The 18729-nt window shown below is 39.9% G+C and overlaps 1 protein-coding gene across 1 annotated transcript in view; it reads right to left on the bottom strand.

The window, feature by feature from the left end:
• Positions 1-6468: 6468 nt before the first annotated feature.
• FER1L6 (fer-1 like family member 6) overlaps positions 6469-18729 on the bottom strand; it is a 149209-nt gene continuing 136948 nt past the window's right edge. Inside the window, 5 exon segments of the mRNA XM_084619142.1 lie at positions 6469-6860; positions 9380-9480; positions 10049-10212; positions 14158-14399; positions 16934-17032. Of these exon segments, the coding sequence (XP_084475268.1) occupies positions 6677-6860; positions 9380-9480; positions 10049-10212; positions 14158-14399; positions 16934-17032 (790 nt within the window). The 3' untranslated portion in view covers positions 6469-6676.

The raw sequence follows: 18729 nt of genomic DNA on the forward strand, positions 1-18729 counted from the left end.
AAGAGGGTACACTCATGCTGAGAGATTATCAAAATGAATGACCTGCAATGCAAACCAGTAACAAAAATTTTAAAATATGTAAAAGACTGGTAAGCCCAGTAATTTGTTTTGGCTAGCCTGGTGGCAGTGTGGCCTAGTGGGCTAAGCCTAAAGCTGAGAGTCAGGACCCTCTAAATTCTAATTCCCATTCTTCCACTGACCTGCTATGTAACCCAAAGGCAGACTTGCTTGGGATGCTCAATGTTGTCAACTCTCATGGTTTTAATAGGGTCTTGTGCTGTTTGATGAGTTTCATAAAGCCCCAGTTGCTGGATTTGTGAGAATCTCAGCTTTCATTAAAAAAAAAAAGTACACTTCTAGCTCTCATGGTTGCCGGGAAAAGCTGGAAAATGTCATCAAAATGTAACATAAAGGTTCAAACACCAGAAGGCAAAGAAAAGAATCCAAACTTTATTATTATTATTTTTAATCTTATGATTTTCAAGCTAAGCTCATGATTTTGGGGGAGCCTGACATGATTTTTGACCGTTCGGGACCAGCAATATTGGATGCTGCAAACATCACCACCTGTCTTCTACGTGGCCTCTATGGTTTGCTTGTAAGACCAGTGATCATTTCTAGGTAGGATATCTTGCAAACCACCAGGGATAGAAACAATGGGTCAGAAACAATGGGACATCTGTGATTCCATAGGCTTTCACCTATGACAAGTGCCAGTGGGGGTGGGTCACATCTTTTGATTACTGATTTCAATGACATTCTTGGGTGTGGTAGTTGCATTTTCATAGCATAAATTAGAAAAAAAAATTATTCTTCAGATATCGCTACAATGAAAAGGACGAGGGTTATCAAAGGTTCAAGATGGGGAAGTGAATCTAGTACCAGTTAAAAAAGAATCACCATTACTGTACAGGTTTCAGAGTAACAGCCGTGTTAGTCTGAATTCGCAAAAAGAAAAGGAGTACTTGTGGCACCTTAGAGACAACCAATTTATTTGAGCATAAGCTTTCATGAGCTACAGCTCACTTCATCGGATGCATACTGTGGAAACTGCAGAAGACATTATGTACACAGAGACCATGAAACAACCGTATTATATGTATCATTATATACACATGGTCTCTGTGTATATAATGTCTTCTGCAGTTTCCACGGTATGCATCCAATGAAGTGAGCTGTAGCTCACGAAAGCTTATGCTCAAATAAATTGGTTAGTCTCTAAGGTGCCACAAGTCCTCCTTTTCTCATTACTGTACAACCATCATTTTACACGTGCCAACAGTTACTACTTAGCTGTGGTGTATGCAATACCAAAGTATTTCTCTGCACTTAGAACAGGAAACAGTGTGGATACCAGTACAGTGTAATTTTTTAAAATAAAATGTTGACATTATTGGCAACTACTGTAAGGGTTGGATATTGCCTTGATTATACTGCAGTAAATCAAGAGTAACACATCAGAATGCCATGTGGCCTTCCCTCCTCTGCTTAAATGTTATGTTCTCTTGGATTCCTTTCGCATTAGCTCTACAGAAAGGTTGCGCAGCTGAGCCAATAGACGTGACGGAGTTATAAACTAATTGCTGTTTCCCAAGAGGTCTCACATTTCACTGTCTGTTGAATTTTTTCTAATATGATTCCTTTTCATTAGAGGTTGTGAAGTCAAAGACCCAATGCTGAATTTCTGTCACTTTCACTCTGCTTTGCTGGAGCATGTGGTTTCATTACTTTGCTCTGTCATGGCAGGTGTGCTGATGTTTCTGACACTCCAGGAGGTGGCATACAATCACAAACTCCTGTTCTTCAAGGGTTTAGTATTCGTTTTTTGTGAATCTACCCAGAGTTGAGGTTCTTTTGTAGAGAAACTTTTCTTCTTTGCTGCTTCTGATTCTATTTTGGGTTTTTTCTCCTTAAAAAAAGACTTTTCATTTCATTTCCTTGGACCTTTTGCAACTCTACTTTGCTAGCACAACATACAAGTGCCATTTTTCTATTATTGATCCTTCCATGCTGCAGTGCTGTTGAAGAACTACTGTAAGTACTTTTAAGCCTTTACAATTTTCTTTGAGGAGAAAAGGAAGTGAAATTGGCATCTGTGCACTGGGTATGTGAAATGTGTATTCTTCCAGACAATTCTGATTGGCTTGGTTATTTTCCATGTGGGTAGTTATTGTCCTTCTGTAGTAAATAATAGAATTTGTAGAGAGGATGGTTGATAAAAATGCTCAACATTACATTTATAATTGGTTGACAGAGGAAAAACATTGGTTGATTAAAACAGCATAATATTATGTGGGATATAGTTCCTTCCCCTTAACATCTTCTATATGACCTAACTGAGGGAGAAGGGACAAATGGCCCATTCTAAGTGTACGTCTTCATTACCCGCCGGATCGGCGGGCAGCAATCGATCCAGCGGGGATCGATTTATTGCATCTAGTCTAGACGTAATAAATTGATTCCTGAGCGCTCTCCCGTTGACTCCTATACTCCAGCGCCGCAAGAGGCGCAGGCAGAGTCGATGGGGGAGCAGCAGCAGTCGACTCACCGCGGTGAAGACACCATGGTAAGTCGATCTAAGTACGTCGACTTCAGCTACGTTAGTCACGTATCCGAAGTTGCGTAACTTAGATCAATCCCCGACCCCCACCCCAGTGTAGACCAGGGCTAAGAGAATAGTATATAATTCTCTTAAGTTGCTGCATTTGCTGCATAGATGTTCGAATGATCAGTTCCAAAGGAACACAGAAGTGTGTTTTTAGAGCTTCAGTCACCATGTTAAGTGCCACCTAGACAGATAAAGAACAGTTACTTACCTTTACAGTAACTGTGGTTCTTTGAGATGTTCTGTCCACATGGATCCCACTCTTGTTGTGAATGCACCCCATGCACGAGACACCAGAATCTTTAAACCACTAATGTTCATTGGAGCCAAGCAAGCCCCCTGCATGCCATAGTGCCACTCCTAGCAAGGGCATAAGGTGTAGGATGGCCCCAAGACCAGTGAGTTCCTTCACCACCCTCAATCCTGGGGAAGATGGGTGGGTTGTGGGATCCACAGGGCCAAAACATCTCAAAGAACCACAGTTACTGTAAGGTAAGTAACCATTCTTTCATCTTCAAGTATCTGTCCACATCTTGATTCCATGCTTGGTGAGTTAACCTCCCAAAGAAGTGGGCGCTAGAAATCCTACTTAATAAGCATTAGTAGGACTTCCCTGCCAAACTGGGCATCAGATCTAGAAGCTGACAATGGAAAATAAGGACTAGCAAAAGTATGTACTGAGCTCCAAATGGCTGCACTACAAATCTCAACTATAAGGACGCCTGAGCTCTAGCAGAATTAGATTTAACTTGCGAGTGGGGAGCCACTTTGTTCAAATCACATGAAAGCTTGTGGCAGGGCTCGCTCACCCTTGGAGCACCCCCATGTGCTGGGGTAGGATTTTTCTGCTACGTTCAGCTCCATCACATCCTGCCGGCTGTCTACCTCTGGCCCCAGATCTTCTGAGTCTCAGCCAGGTTTTGGACCTTTAGAGCCACAGCACAAACCTCTACCACCTGAACTAATGGAGTAACTGGTAGCAATAGTAAGTTATCTTCTATGTGGATCGGTCACTAAAGAAGGGATGAGATACACATTCTGTCAGTGGGTTTCACACCTATTGGCTGAGAGCAGAGGAATATAGAGACTGCAAACTCTGGGCTCTGAAGGGGAGTGTTTTCAAGTGGTTATCTGCCCCTGTGCCTCCAGCCTGCCTCAGTTTCTTTCCATTCCTATCTGACCACCCTCCAGCTCCTGCTCTTGATCCGGTTCTAGTTCCTGTTCTTGCACAAACCCTGTTCCAGCCTGCTCCAGCCTTGTCTTTGCCCTACTCTGACCTTGTTCCAGCCCTGCCTCTGTCTTCTGGCCCCCCTCCTGGGACCCTCGGACACTGATCACTCAGCTTCGACTTTTGCCTTATATCTGGACTCCAGCTGGAGTACTGATTTGGCTTGTTGATGGACTCTGATCTCAGCTCTAACCCTGACCTGTCCCTGGGCCTGGTCCCGACCCTACATCTGGTGCCAACCTCCTCTCCAACCCCTAGGCCTGACTACTGGGCACCAGTGCCTGACACACTGTGACTCAGACACCTCTCTGAGTCACAATTCTGTTCCTGCTTCTTCCTTGCTCTGTGAGCGGGCTGGAAACTTGCTGCTGGCCTATACCAGCAGCTAGATACAACACCTCTGTGCCAGCTCAGCTGCTCTGACCAACAAGGGCTTGGTTCTGTGCCCACTGAAGTCAATGGCAAACCTCCTGTTGATTTCAATGGTGCAAGAACAGGCTTCAGCCAGTCAAGAGTCTGTCCACCTCTTACCCCGACCATCTCCACCGGGAAGGAAAAAGCAGACACATAGCACCTGCTTATTGCGCTATACCTAGATCCAGGGCATGGTAGCCACTGCATGGGTGCCAGAAGAATTCTTACTCTCTCATGTTGGCACATAATCAAAATCATACTCTAATCCTAAAATCAGTAGGGAGGTGGCACCTTGAAGGATCAGACCTATTGTCCTATACTTAAACAGAAGGTTCTGCTTAAAGAATCAGCATGTTGCCTTCCAGACTATTATAAGACAGTAGAAACTGTTCAGCTGAGCTTTTTTATTAAAATAATTTTATTTATGCATAACAAAATTAGCTCAGTTAAATCATCATAATTCAAAGGTTCATAGACACAGAAAGGCTTATTAGGAGAAACAGGATTTGTACTTCAGTGTAATACAGAGTTAAGTACACAGTGAAATAAAAACTAGCAGTGTTAGAGGAATACTTAAAAATGCCAGGCAAGCATGTACCATACGGGGTTAGGGCCTCTTAAAGACGATGCAGAGTGTCCTCAACTCCCATTGTGATCAGTGGATACTGAGAGTGTGCAGCACCTGGCAGCATCACTTCCTTATCCTGTTAATGAGTAACTAGAACAAACACCATCTATTTATTTGTCATATTAAACACATAAAGGTAAAATACATCATGTGAAGGCCCCAGTCCAGCAGAGCACTTAAGCATATGTTTAATTTTAACAGGACTGCTCACACACTTAAAGTTAGCTTGTTAATGTTTATAACACACTTAGAATGTGAAAGCCACAAGAAATACTAAATCTTCTTGTCACTATGTTCATGGAGTTTAATCCTGTTTAAACGCAAACTGTTTGCTATTTGGCAGTTTGATTTATTTTCATTTTTTAAAATGACCTCAGTGCTTGCCAGATGGACAGCCCTGGAAAACCAATGTCCTCTGTAGCGCCCCAGAACAGGCAAAGCACCAGCAGTGACAATGCAACCTTCCCCACACTGTCTTGCTAATGTGCTTCATATCCTCACATAGAAAGATCAACCTACCTTGAAGAGACGAGAGCACATTTCAGGCTCTTTGCCCATTCAATCTCAACTGTGTGGCAACACTGCATCCAAATGATTCATTTGTATTACTATGTTAAAGTGTTCATGCTTTCCTGAACACACAAGAATAGCTAGTCACTTAACCAGAGAGCTTACATTTTAATTGTTACTCGTATGGCTTTAGAATGGTGGAATGAATTTCTGGAAGGTCAGATCTACTCCATGTCTGTCTAACCAACTATCAGCCCATGGGGATTTTTTTGGCTGTTAATTATTCATATTCATGGATTATAAGGCAAGAAGGGAACATTATACAATACTAGTCTGACCTCCTGTTATAACAATGTATAAAATGTTCTGTGTTCTGGACTGGGATGGGAGTTGTGTCATTGACTTCAGTGGGGACAGGATTTTACCCCTTGTTTTTTAAATCCCCCATGACTTGTTCCAGCCTCCACCTTCTCTTTGTTTCCTTTCTCATTCTCTCTGTTCATCTAGCAGGTAGAGGGAATTCTCTTCTCAGTACAATGTTCCCACTACTTATGCAAGAGCCCTTTCTCTCTAGTGGACAATCTTTCCTGCATCTCTCTCCTTCACTAACTCTCAATAGGTTTTCAAACCACATCTGAAAATAGATTTCCCCCCCTTCTCCTATACCTCCTCATTCCTCTCTCCCTCATTGGTTATTTACATGAGGGCAATATCTTGAGATTTGGGAGCATAATACATTTATTTTAGAAATTTTAAAATGTGTATATGACAACAAAGGAGAGAATTTCACCTTTGATTTTCATGAACAAACTATCTTTAAAAATCAATATAAAATCATGAAAAAACATTAAACTCATCAGGTGCCACATTATGCAAAGAACACACAGGGCATCCTTCCTAGTTTTCATGTTTATTGAACATTTCTCTCTCAATATTTGATAATATAGATATAATATTAATTAATATTTACTCTTTATAACACAGTTTTTGTGCAATATCAAAGAATGTATTTTCACATTTAATAATGGACACAGAATCAAACTTTAAAATAGTTAATAAAGTTCTGGCAGTTCTTTAATGATAATGCACATCGTGGTTGCTTCTGAATAAGCAGCCAAAGGAGTAGAGTGTTAAAATATTTTGAGTCAGTTTCATTTTCCTGAAATGAATGGGTATGTCTTTATCTTTATAACTGGCAGAATGTGTTTCAGGTTCATTAATTGTGAAGTCACGTTTTTATTTTTAACTGCAGTACTTGTGTATGATTAGTTACAAGGAGAGATGTAATTGTCTAAGTTCCTACAACGATCTTACGACTGATTGCACCAGGCAAAGTGTAAATGAAAAGCACCAAGAAGATCATCAGAATAATCAGAATCAGCGCAATGATGATGTACTTCTTGTAATTTCTCCAGATGAGGTGATACAAACACTTGAAAGGATTTACAAACCAGGAGAAGGAAGTGTCTGGGCGGCTGAAGGGAAAAAAAGAGAGAAAAAATTGGTAAGCGCAGATCCAGACATTTCCAAAAGATATTACATTATAAAACTCACGTTGTGTAAAAAATATCACTTAAAAGGTCCTTTTAACACCTTGGAATCCACTAAAAGTTCTGAATACTCAGAGCATTTTTGAAAGTGCTAAGCACCTTTGGATCACTCAGCAATCCATCATGAATAGAGAAAGTGAATAGGGGATGCATTATTTATTTCTTGACATAACACAAGAACCAGGAGTCATCCAATGAAATTAACAGGCAGAAGGTTTAAAACTAACATAAGGAAGTATTTCTTCACAGTATAGTCAACCTGTAGAACTTGTTGCCAGGGGATGGTGTGAAGGCCAAAACAATAGTGAGGTTCAAAAAGGAATTAGATAAGTTTATGGAGGATAGGTCTGTCAATGACTATTAGGCAAGATGGTCAGAGAGACTATCCCATGCTGTGTGTGTCCCTAGACCTCTGACTGCCAGAAGCTGGGATTGGATGACAGGGAATGGATCACTCAATGTTTGCCCTGTTCTGTTTATTCCCTCTAAAGCATCTGGCACTGGTCTCTGTCGGAAGACAGGATACTGGGGTTGATGGATCATTGGTCTGACCCAGTATGGCCATTCTTCTGTTCTTAACCACCACATCTCATAACACACACCCACGTGCTACTGTGAAGAGTGAACTCTATATTTTAAATTTCATAGCTATGCAAATTAAGACAAATCTGGGGGTCCTAATTTACATATTAACCTACAGCAAGTTTTAAATGTGAAGTTTAGAGGTCCTGTGCTTCTTGGGCCTGACCCAAAGCCCAGTGGAAAGACTCCCAGTGTCAATTGCATTAGGATGAGAGTCCTAGCGAGTAGCCACTACAAATAATCTGCTTTCCTGGTTATAGTCACATTGCTAGATTTTTCAAACACATATGGCATGCGTGAGTTAGTCCCAGCAGAGTGCTGGGAAGCCTTAGAATGGAATCCACTCACATGCAGTTTTAAAATCTGGGTCTTGACCAAACATTATTTGGGAATCTCTGGCCACCAAAACCCAGCGGCCAGATTGTGGTTGTTTTTTGCATGTGTGCACAGGGGTGGGAAAGGTACGAGGAACCTTTCCACTATGGAGGGGGCAACCAGAGCTGCAATCCCAAAATTCTTCTGAGTGCTGGGATGCTTTTTCCTGCCCCACGACTAGAGCACATTCATCAAAAGAGGTAGGACCATGGCCCTGATCCTCTTCACGCAGCCCAGCAAAGCTGACTGGCTGCAGAGAAAAGTGCAAGTCACACGCAACCAAGAGACAGTGTAGTAGCCATCTCCCCGTTGCATGCCAGGGAGCTCTGGAAGACATTGTGCCTCTCTGACTTTAAAGGCCTTACCTCAGGAATGAACTGCGCCAGTGTCTGTCAGTTGTGTATAATGGGACTATTCAGAGTACAAAATACTATTTGGAATAATTCAAGGTAACAGAATATGTTCTTTTGAGATATTGCTTATTGATCCTATACCAAGTATACCCCAAGGTTGCGAAGATGTTACAATAAGGGAAATAAAATTAAAATGCTATATCATCATGAATATTGTCTGCATATTTTTTCATAAAACTGTTGAAGTCTTGTAAATAATCTCATTGTCACCCAAAAATGCCATCCTGTAGAAGATCAGAAAATCTGGAAGCTCAACTGAACATCTTTTTGATGTAGAGAATGAAATTCTTCACCGGTTAAAATTACCACTTGGAATAAGATTTTAAAAATCTTTTGTAGTAGGGAATCTCATTTCAAATTCTTTGTCTTTCCATAGCTCATCCCTGTAACAGAATTAACTGCATAAACCTAAACTGACTAAATGAATGTTTTTCTGATTCAAAAACCTCACCTGGCAATTTTTTGAGAGTGGTGGAATTTGGTTAGATAAAAAGTTCATTCTGGACCTTTTGCTTTGTGAAAGGACTTTAAAAAAACCTTACGCAGTCTTATGTTGAAAAATAGGTAGCCTCATTCTTTGACTGTGAAATTCAATAAGTGAATATAGATAGATGTGATAAAATTGCACCATTCCCATGTGCGCAGTCATTGGCATGTGTCTAATTTATGCATATAAGTACTAGACATATACACACAAATCAGATTTGTGGATTCCTTCACATATGGGCAAAGAATCCCTCACATCTAATATTGAGAAGCAAGCCCCTAGACATATAGGTTAGCAATGACAGGCATAGCAGATATTGATTAACATAACAATTGTAAAGCACTTAGCAAATATTAATTATTTAAGCCTAACGATATTCCTGTCAGATACTCTAGGTAAATATCATTACTCCACATTTTTATATCTGGGCAAACTGAGTCACAAAGAGGCTAACGGAGTCTGCTGGAGTTACATAAAAAGACAGTACCAGAGACAGAAGCAGACATAAGAAGCATTCCTGCTAAATTCCTTGCTCTAACCACTATACCAGCCTCCTCATCTCACTTAGTGAATATGCTCCCACTCACTTGGGTTTCTCCAAAGGCTCAGGTTCCTTCCGAGCTTTCCCTACAGGACTCTTCTCAGCTTCCTCTGCAGTGACTAAATGGAATTCAGCTTCCACTTTGCCCTACATCAGAGAGTAAATTTTGATTAATATCTGTTCAAATATTTAATCCAGAGTTATTAACCAATAACCATCCATTAACCAATTAGCACCCGTGAGACAGTCACAAAAATAGATATGCCTAGTTTTAGATTAGTTGACTGAATAATAAAGAACTATATTCATTAATAGTCTGCTAGTAAAATTCAAGAATTGACAACCACAAGCATAGAGAAGCAATTCTTGATTTACCTTTCTTAGTTATTATGAAGAGCCTATAACAATGTAATTTGATACGGCTCACCCCCTAAATGTTAATACTGATAAAAATCATGTCTATTGGACCATCTCATAAAGTTATATCACTTGAATTATTAATGCTCTTTTTAATAACAGCCACAAGTGCAGTCATGTAAAGTTAGGTTGTCCTACATGGAAGTTACAATACACAATATTACTGCTCAGCTGATCTATGTGAGATTAGTACTTTTCTGTCTCTTTGTAAGGTGCCTATCATCAGAGAATCTGTACATGAGAGAGGCACTTCTGGTCATCTCAGATTGCTCATTTTAATCATTAGTGATCTGCTTACAGTGAGATCCCCAGCTTTGATGAAAGGCCACCATCCTCTGACACGCTTTTGCTGAAATATGGATATCTTGTTTTCTTTACTTGTTGCTATTACCATGCTGATGTCACAACTCTTGGCAGATTTTGCTGCTCGAGGAAATTCATTCAGTTTCATTTCAAGGGAGCCTAGGGAAAAATATACCATCTCTTAGACATTTCAGATGTAAACACAATCAAAGAACAACCAATTAATTCATGCATAGCCTAGCTTGGACACAGCAGTAAACTACTCTGAGATCATATATGTAGCTAAATATAATCTGGATGTATGGCCTCCATGTCTGTGGTATCTGAGTGCCTAACAGTTCACTTTGCTACTAAACACATGGCTCTTATTTAAATACACCTAGTTAGTTTGCTATCCAAACTGTTACTCAGCAAATACCCCAATACCTCTTCCAAGGATCTGAGCAGTAGTTCTCAAAGATATTGGCAAAGCAACCGTGTGAACTCTGAAGGGTCCACCAAAGCTTTTGAAAAACATCATCAGAAGTTGGACAGATCAGTCTGCCATAATAAATGAGGATTTTTAACTCCCTTATTAAGACAGGCAAAGAAAGGTGATGTAGAACATTTGTTATTGATTTGTCTAGATTTCATTGTTGTTTCTATCTGGGTATGTTATAAAATCAGTATAAATGGATCAGTGAACAGGAAGACAGCAAACATGAGTTCCTAAGAGAGTTCACAGAGAGAGCAGGATAACACACCCTGTCAGGATCCAGCAAGACTGGTCAAGTTTTTCAAAAGTGATTAGTCATCTAGGGTGCATCAGTTTTTTGGGTGCCTGACTTGAGACACTTTAAAAGGCCCTGATTCTCTGAAGTAAGGTTCTCAGCACGGTCTGAAAATTGGGCCACTTTAAAGTGTCACAAGTTGGACATTGAGAAATGGAGGCACCTGAAATCAGGTTTTTGAAAACCGTGGCCAGCATGGATAGAGAAAGCTGTCCTAGTGCATTAGTTTGAGGTGGAAAGCCAAGCAGTCTAATGCAGATGGTGTGCAATACTCATGCAATTCAGGGCATCTCAATACCAGAAAGATGTTGACCCATCAAAAGGAATTCATGGAAGAGAAATAAAAATGGATAAGGGAGTGAAGAAAATAATTTACGAGAGGTGATTAAAGGGACTAAATGTGTATGGTCCTCCCATCTTCCCAGCTGGATGCAGGACTGATGGGGATGACCCACTTCCCATTGACTCATGGAGCTAGAAAGCTTCCAAAACACCCTTTACTTTCTCCATCACTCCTTTTCTTCTGCCCAGTTCAGTCTCTTTCATGTTGTATCATGTCACATTTAAATTGAAAGCTCTTCAGGGCAGGGACTGGAGGTGAAATCCCATCCCTAGTGAAGTGAATGAGAGTTTTGCCATTGATTTCAATGGGGCTAGGATTTCACTCAGGTTTTTATTTTTTTGAGGTGCCAAATTTAGGCACTCAAAAAATCCAAACAATAATACAAGAAGAAGAAGGTCTTGCTACGTTTAGTGCACAGTGCAACGCAGACCAGCTTGCACAAGCCCTTCCTAAGCCTCATCTCTCTCACACACATCCACCAAACCAAAACCCCATGAATCCACAACCTAATCTCCTAAGGCTGGAGCAGAACCATAGTATCATGGAAGCATAGGACTGGAAGGCATCTCAACAGATCACCTAGTTCAGTTCCCTGCACTCAAGGCAGGACTACATAATAGCTAATACATAATAATACATAAAAGCTCATGCTCAAATAAATTGGTTAGTCTCTAAGGTGCCACAAGTACTCCTTTTCTTTTTGCGAGTCCTGACAGGTGTGTGTCTAACCTGTTCTTTAAAACCTTCAAAGATGGAGATTTCACAACCTCCCTAGGCAATTTATTCCACTGCTTCCACCCTGACAGTTAGGAAGTTTTTCCTAAAGTTCAGCCTAAACCTCCCTTACTGCAATTGTCACCCTCCTCCTTGTAACAGCCTTTTCACAGATTCATAGAATTATGGGACAGGAGGGGACCTCAAGAGGTCATCTAGTCCATTCCCCTACATTCATGGTATGACTAAGTATTATCTAGAACATTCCTCACAGGTGTTTTATTTACTTCAAACCTGTTATCATATCTTCCCCCCCCCCCCGTCTTCTCTTCTCCAGACTAAACAAATCAATTTTTTTTCAATCTTCCCTCATAGGTCGTATTTTCTAGACCAATAATCATTTTTGTTGCTCTCCTCTGGACTTTCTCATATTTGTCCGCATCTTTCCTGAAATATGGCACCCAGAACTGGACACATTTCTCCAGCTGAGACCTTATCAGTGTAGAGTAGCATGGAAGAATTATTTCTTATGTCTTGCTTACAACACTCCTGCTAATACAACCCTGAATGATGTTTGCTTTTTTTTGCAACAGTGTTACACTGTTGACTTATATTTAGCTTGTGGTCCACAAGATCCCTTTTGGTAGTACTCTTTCCTAGGCAGTCATTTCCCGTTCTATACGTGTGAATTGATTGTTGCTTCCTAAATGAAGTACTTTGCATTTGTCCTTATTGAATTTTATCTTATTTACTTCAGACCATCCGCAGTTTGTCCGGATCATTTTGAATTTTATTCCTATCCTGCAAAGCACTTGCAACCCCTCCCAGCTTGGTATCGTCTGTAAACTTTATAAATTTACTCTCTATGCCATTATCTACATCATTTATGAAGACATTGAACAGAACTGGACCCAGAACTGATCCCAGCAGGACCCCACTCAATATGCCCTTCCAGCTTGCTTGTGAACCACTGATAACTACTCCCTGGGAACAGTTTTCAACCAGTTGTGCACCCACCTTATAGTAGCTTCATCTTCACTATATTTCCCTAGTTTGTTTATGAGAAGGTCATGCCAGACAGTATCAAAAGCCTTACTAAAGTCAAGATATACCACATCTACCACTTTCCTCCATTCACAAAGCTTGCTACCCTGTCAAAGAAAGCTATTAGGTTGATTTGACATGATTTGCTCTTGACAAATCCATTTTAACTTTTACTTATCACCTTATTATCATCTAGGCATTTGAAAACTGATTGCTTATTTGCTCCATTATCTTTCTGCAAAAAGAAAAGAAGTACTTGTGGCACCTTAGAGACTAACAAATTTATTTGAGCATAAGCTTTCGTAACTTTGTTAGTCTCTAAGGTGCCACAAGGTGTCTCTAAGGTGCCTTTTCTTTTTGCAGATACAGACTAACATGGCTGCTACTCTGAAACTGGTCATTATCTTTCTGGGTACTGAAGTTAAGCTGACTGGCCTGTAATTTCCCGGGTTTTCCTTATTCCCCTTTTTAATAGATTGGCACTATACTAGCACCATGCTGAAGTTTGAAGCTCCTGTATTCGATACCTACCTACTACAGTAACTAGAGCAATATAAATATGTAGATGAGACAGAGATATATAGATAAGTAAGAGGGAGGAGTATTTGTCTAAATGATATTTATAGGACATAAGAGAGAGGAATACAATATTTGATGCATGTAAAAACTAAGGAGAGGAATTGTTTTGGGTGGTTTAACGAGTAATGGAATGAACTGGAGTAAAAGATACTTTGGGATGAATATCAGGAAATATTTCCTAACAGTGACCTGTGTTAGTCTGGAATAATCGTTGAATGGGTGTAGGGGAAACGCAGCCACCAGAGCAATTTTATTCTCGACTGTACAAAGCACTTGAGAACATACTCCTGGCAAATAAGATGAAAATCCTGCATTGTCAGAGAGATACTGATTGGCCTAAATCTATTCTTTTCATTGACAATTTCTAGACTTTGGTCCATATTAAGTAATGCCTGACATTATAGAAAAATGTGACCTTCATTTAAACATGGTGGTTGAATGGGACAACTTTTAATCAGCCTCCAAGAATATGCCACTCCAACCCATCCATTTGTGTAGCCAAAACCATATATGTGTTAGGCATTTTAGCTGTTAAGTGGATTCATAGAAGGCAATTGATAATTGGGCCTTAGATACCTCCTTCAACACTGTTTTACAAAATAAAGGTCTATGACAATTTTAGCTGAAGTTCAGTTGGCTTCACTGTTTGCTTACCCAAGAAATCATCAGAAGAAAGTCTTTCAAAGTCCCAAACTTGGAGCACTAGGACTGCTGGCATTTTGCGTTCTGTCTTTTCCAAGGAAAATATGTTTTCTTTCTTACTGACCACCATTTGTTTCTCAGCTGGGAGGTAGCAGAATGGAAACACAAAGCGCCAGTTGAAGTTCCCTTCTCCAGTCAAGGAGTTGTAATGCACATCTGTCTCCTGCTTGTCATCTTCCAGTCCCTTTAACCACCTATAGCATGCACACAGGTGAATAAAGTAAGGTTAATAGGGAAGCTGTATGGTAGGTATTCAAATTCAATTACAAGAATTTTTATTTATCAATCCTTTCTTTCATAATCAATGTTAGTATAGCAACTGGAAGGCTTAGGTGGTGGCTAATATCTAAAACACCATTCAAATGTGGCTCAGGCTTTCAGTGACTGAAAATCATGATCAAAAGTTTAGTGGGATAATGTGAATTTTATTCAGGTCAGACTTGCAAAATTCTAATTGCCCATTTACCAATGACTAATCATTAAAAATATTTTTATGGGCAAGGAAACTATCATGAGTGTTTTCATTATCAGTCACTATGATAAAAGGTATATGAGTAGATTTTGTGCCTTAGCTGGTAGACTTTCTGACAGTCTCAGATGCTGATTCAGGCACTTAATGTTAGAACCAAAATTATTTGTATCTGCAAGTGCTCTAGAGTGAAGGATGTCAGGTGTAAGCATGGCTGACTTGTTTCTCCAAATTTTCTTCTGGTTTGTTCTTGTTTTCTGATGCACCACAAACAATGTATCATGTGCAAAGGAATATTACAAAAAATCCATTATTATGCTTCTCTAAAAATACATATCTTTTGGAGATACCCATTCATTTATGAATGTATCTACTTGGTTTTTAGTTCTGCAGATGATTGGCTATAATTTCTAATCAAAATTTAAAAGTTTGCACCACATCTAAAAAAGTTAACCAGTACTCATGTGTGGCAATTTTATAAAAAGGTGATTCAAAAATATGAACTGTTTCAAAGGTAGCATTAAGGACATAAGAACGATCATACTGGGTCAGACCAATGGTCCCTTTAGCCTGGTATCCTGTCTTCCAACAGTAGCAATGCCAACTGCTTCAGAGAGAATGAACAGAACAGGGCAATTTTTGAGTCATCCGGCCCCAGCTTCCGGAAGTCAGAGGCTAGGGACACCCAGAGCATGGGGTTGCATCCTTGACCATCTTGACTAATAGCCATTGATAGACCTATCCTCCATGATCGTATCTAGTTATTTTTGAACCAAGTTATAGCTTTGGCATTCACAATATCTCCTGGCAATGAGTTCTACAGGTTGACTGTGCGTTGTGTGAAGAAGTACTTCCTTTTGTTTGTTTTAAACCTGCTGCCTATTAATTTCATTGGGTGACCCCTGGTTCTTGTGTTATGTAAAGGAATACATAACACTTCCCTATTCACTTTCTCCACACCATTCATGATTTTATAAACCTCTATCATATCCCCACTCTGTCATCCCTTTTCTAAGCTGAAAAGTTCCAGTCTTTTTAATCTCTCCTCATACGGACGCTGTTCCATACCCCTAATCATTTCTGTTGCCCTTCTCTGTACCTTTTCCATATCTAATGTATCTTTTTTTAGATGGAGCAACTAGAACTGCACGCAGTATTCAAGGTATGGGCGTACCACGGGTTTATATAGTGGCATTATGATATTTATTGTCTTATTATCTATCCCTTTACTAATGGTTCCTAACATTCTGTTAGCTTTTTTGACTGCTGCTGCACACTGAGGGATGTTTTCTGAGAACTAGCCATAATGACTCCAAGATCTCTTTCTTGAGTGGCAACAGCTAATTTAGACCCCATCATTTTGTCTGTAGAATTGGAATTATATTTTCCAACGTGCACTACTTTGCATTATCAACACTGAATCTCATCTGCCATTTTGTTGCCCGATCACTCAGTTTTGTGAGATCCCTTTGTAACTCCTCACAGTCTGCTTTGGACTTCACTATCGTGAGTAATTTTGCACCAGTGTAATAGCAACAGGAAAGATAAGCTATAAAATGCTAATGAAAAATTCTTCACGCACACTCTTCCCTGCCATTCACTCACACACATACTCCAGTCAAAAAACAGCTGGTTAGAATTGATTTCTCACAGGAATCTCTGAAGATACTTCTCATTTTCTTTTATTACTAACTTCACTAAGGTGGCTATAATTCTTCTCAACTCATTATGTAACAGCACTCTGTATCCCTATAAGCCAGGGGTGCTGGAACAATTTGTATAGTGGGGGTGCTGAGAGCCATTGAAGCAAACTGTAAACCCTGTATCTGATGGAACCACTTCAAGCCCAGGGGTGCAGCAGCACCCCTAGTTCCAACACGTATGCTATAAGCCCTTCAAGTTTAAAATACCGTAGGCATTTGCATTTAACCCATGAAGTTTAGGACTCGATTCTGTACTCACACCAAGTGAATGGCACTACTCCTAATTTTATTCTGTGTGAGTCGTGAATTAGGTCGAATGAGGCTATATTTAAAGATGAGAGGACTAACTAGTTTCCAGAATGGCTGGCTATTTTTGGCACACACTCACAACAAATTATCAAGATCCCAAAAATGTCTCACAAGGAGACACAGCCTTGTTAATACAAGCCATAAGTTCTGTGACTCTGGTCTTTAATGGATGGCTTGAACCAGATGTTAATTGTCCTCTCAAGGAATAAATGAAGAGACGCAAAAGGTGATATCCAGATGAACACACCCTTTTACATAGATGTCACTTGATTTTTGTCCTGTGAAGATATTCTCATCCTCTAAAATTACATCTTCTGTATTCCAGATGATTACTCTCAATTCATAACTGAAAAAGAAAGAAACCAACATTTTGCATATTTCAATTCACAGTAGCAAAAGGCCTTCTAGTTGATTTCATTTCATCCTTCCTGAGTACACATATGGCCTGGGTCTAATCAGACCCTGGTATGAATCATTAGCAATTTCCATAACATAAAGAGTGTTATGTTGATGTAAAACTGGTTTGAAGAATGGGATCAGCATCAGACTCCTTGTGTCTATTGGAGTCTCCTGTGATATAATAGAATTAGGGGCTGTTCTCTTAGCTCATGAGACTGCAGAGGGACAGTAGGTGTCACTGGCAGCCTCAGAACAGTGGAAAATTCCTTGCTGGTTGTTTGCCTGTGTTCTTTTTTTAATTCTGATCACAAAAATACTGCAATGAAACAGGGCTATTGGACTGAGCAACATCATCTGAGCACCCACAAAATACTGAGGAACTTGCCAATGAGGGCAAAACCCATTTGGCAGACGGGGGGGGGGGGAGGTCTCCTTTTCAGAGATTTTGTTGTTGACAATATATGATATTTTGTGTAATCTAGTACATGAAAAAGGAGGAAAAATGCTGTTCAGAAACACCTTTAAGAAGCACGGATAAATGTAATCTCCAGGAAAGACATTTTATAGCACCACCCAGGAAAGGGAATGAACTCCTCTGTGCTCTTGTACGCAGTAGTTGTTGGGAGCCTTAGAACATGTATATCTACCTGTTTGTCTTGCACTATTTCTGTGCACGTTTCTTCAGGCTAACTGGCAAACAGCATCGTCCAATGTCAAGGTTTCTTGCAGAAATCTAAACCCCTCTGATGATTAACATTTCAACAACATTTGTCTATGTTTCCACAGACTGCAGCATGGTAGCAACGTTTTGTTCTTGCCAATATAATTAGGTGCAAATCTTTCTGGTTTGAAAAATTCACAGCTGATAAATAGCCTCATATAAAATCCTTGTGTAAAGAAAGCACTTGTTAGACAGCCTCCTTTTTGGTCAAATTATGGACCTTACTTAATTCGGCATAGACAGGAGCAAATCGTTATTTTGTTATTGCATCGTCTTTTGTTTGAACATAAATAATGAAGACACTGCTTCTGTGAAACTGTTCCAGACATAAAGATGACCTAACAAAGCCCTTATTAAAATATCTCATTAACATTTATTTGGGATGAGCTATGAATTCTCCTAGTCATTTGTCATTTATTATCTATCAAACACTAGCAGCGAGGTTGACTCATCTAATGCAATGTCAGAGTAGGATATACATCTGCTTGAAATTACAGAGACGCTTACTCTTCCAAACAAATCTCTCTCTACGGCCTCCTTTTGTGCTTCTTGTCCTCATTCTTGCCCAAAGTAGTGAAAATCCCTCAGGTACAATAATACGAGATAGAAGATCTTGACCAACGGTCAAGTACGTTATGTATTTGAGAGAGCTAAAGTGACATAGAGACTAAATTAGAACTTTGGAGTTAGAGTTCAGTGGAGGGATAATAACTTTAAGACTCACTGCAGCTGCCTCTTGTACTTTCATCTTTTTACCACTGTTGAATGAATCACGTGAAGTCTTTAAATCAAGATTGGATGCTTTTATAAAAGATATGCTATAGCTCAAACAGAAGTTATGGATTGATGCAGAAACTACCGGTAAGGTTCTAAGTCCTGTGTGTAACACCGACAGACCCCAGTCGTTGGTGGGCGGGATCAAA

Source organism: Lepidochelys olivacea (genome assembly GCF_965140295.1).
Source record: "Lepidochelys olivacea isolate rLepOli2 genome assembly, chromosome: 2".
NCBI classification, from domain to species: Eukaryota; Metazoa; Chordata; order Testudines; family Cheloniidae; genus Lepidochelys; species Lepidochelys olivacea.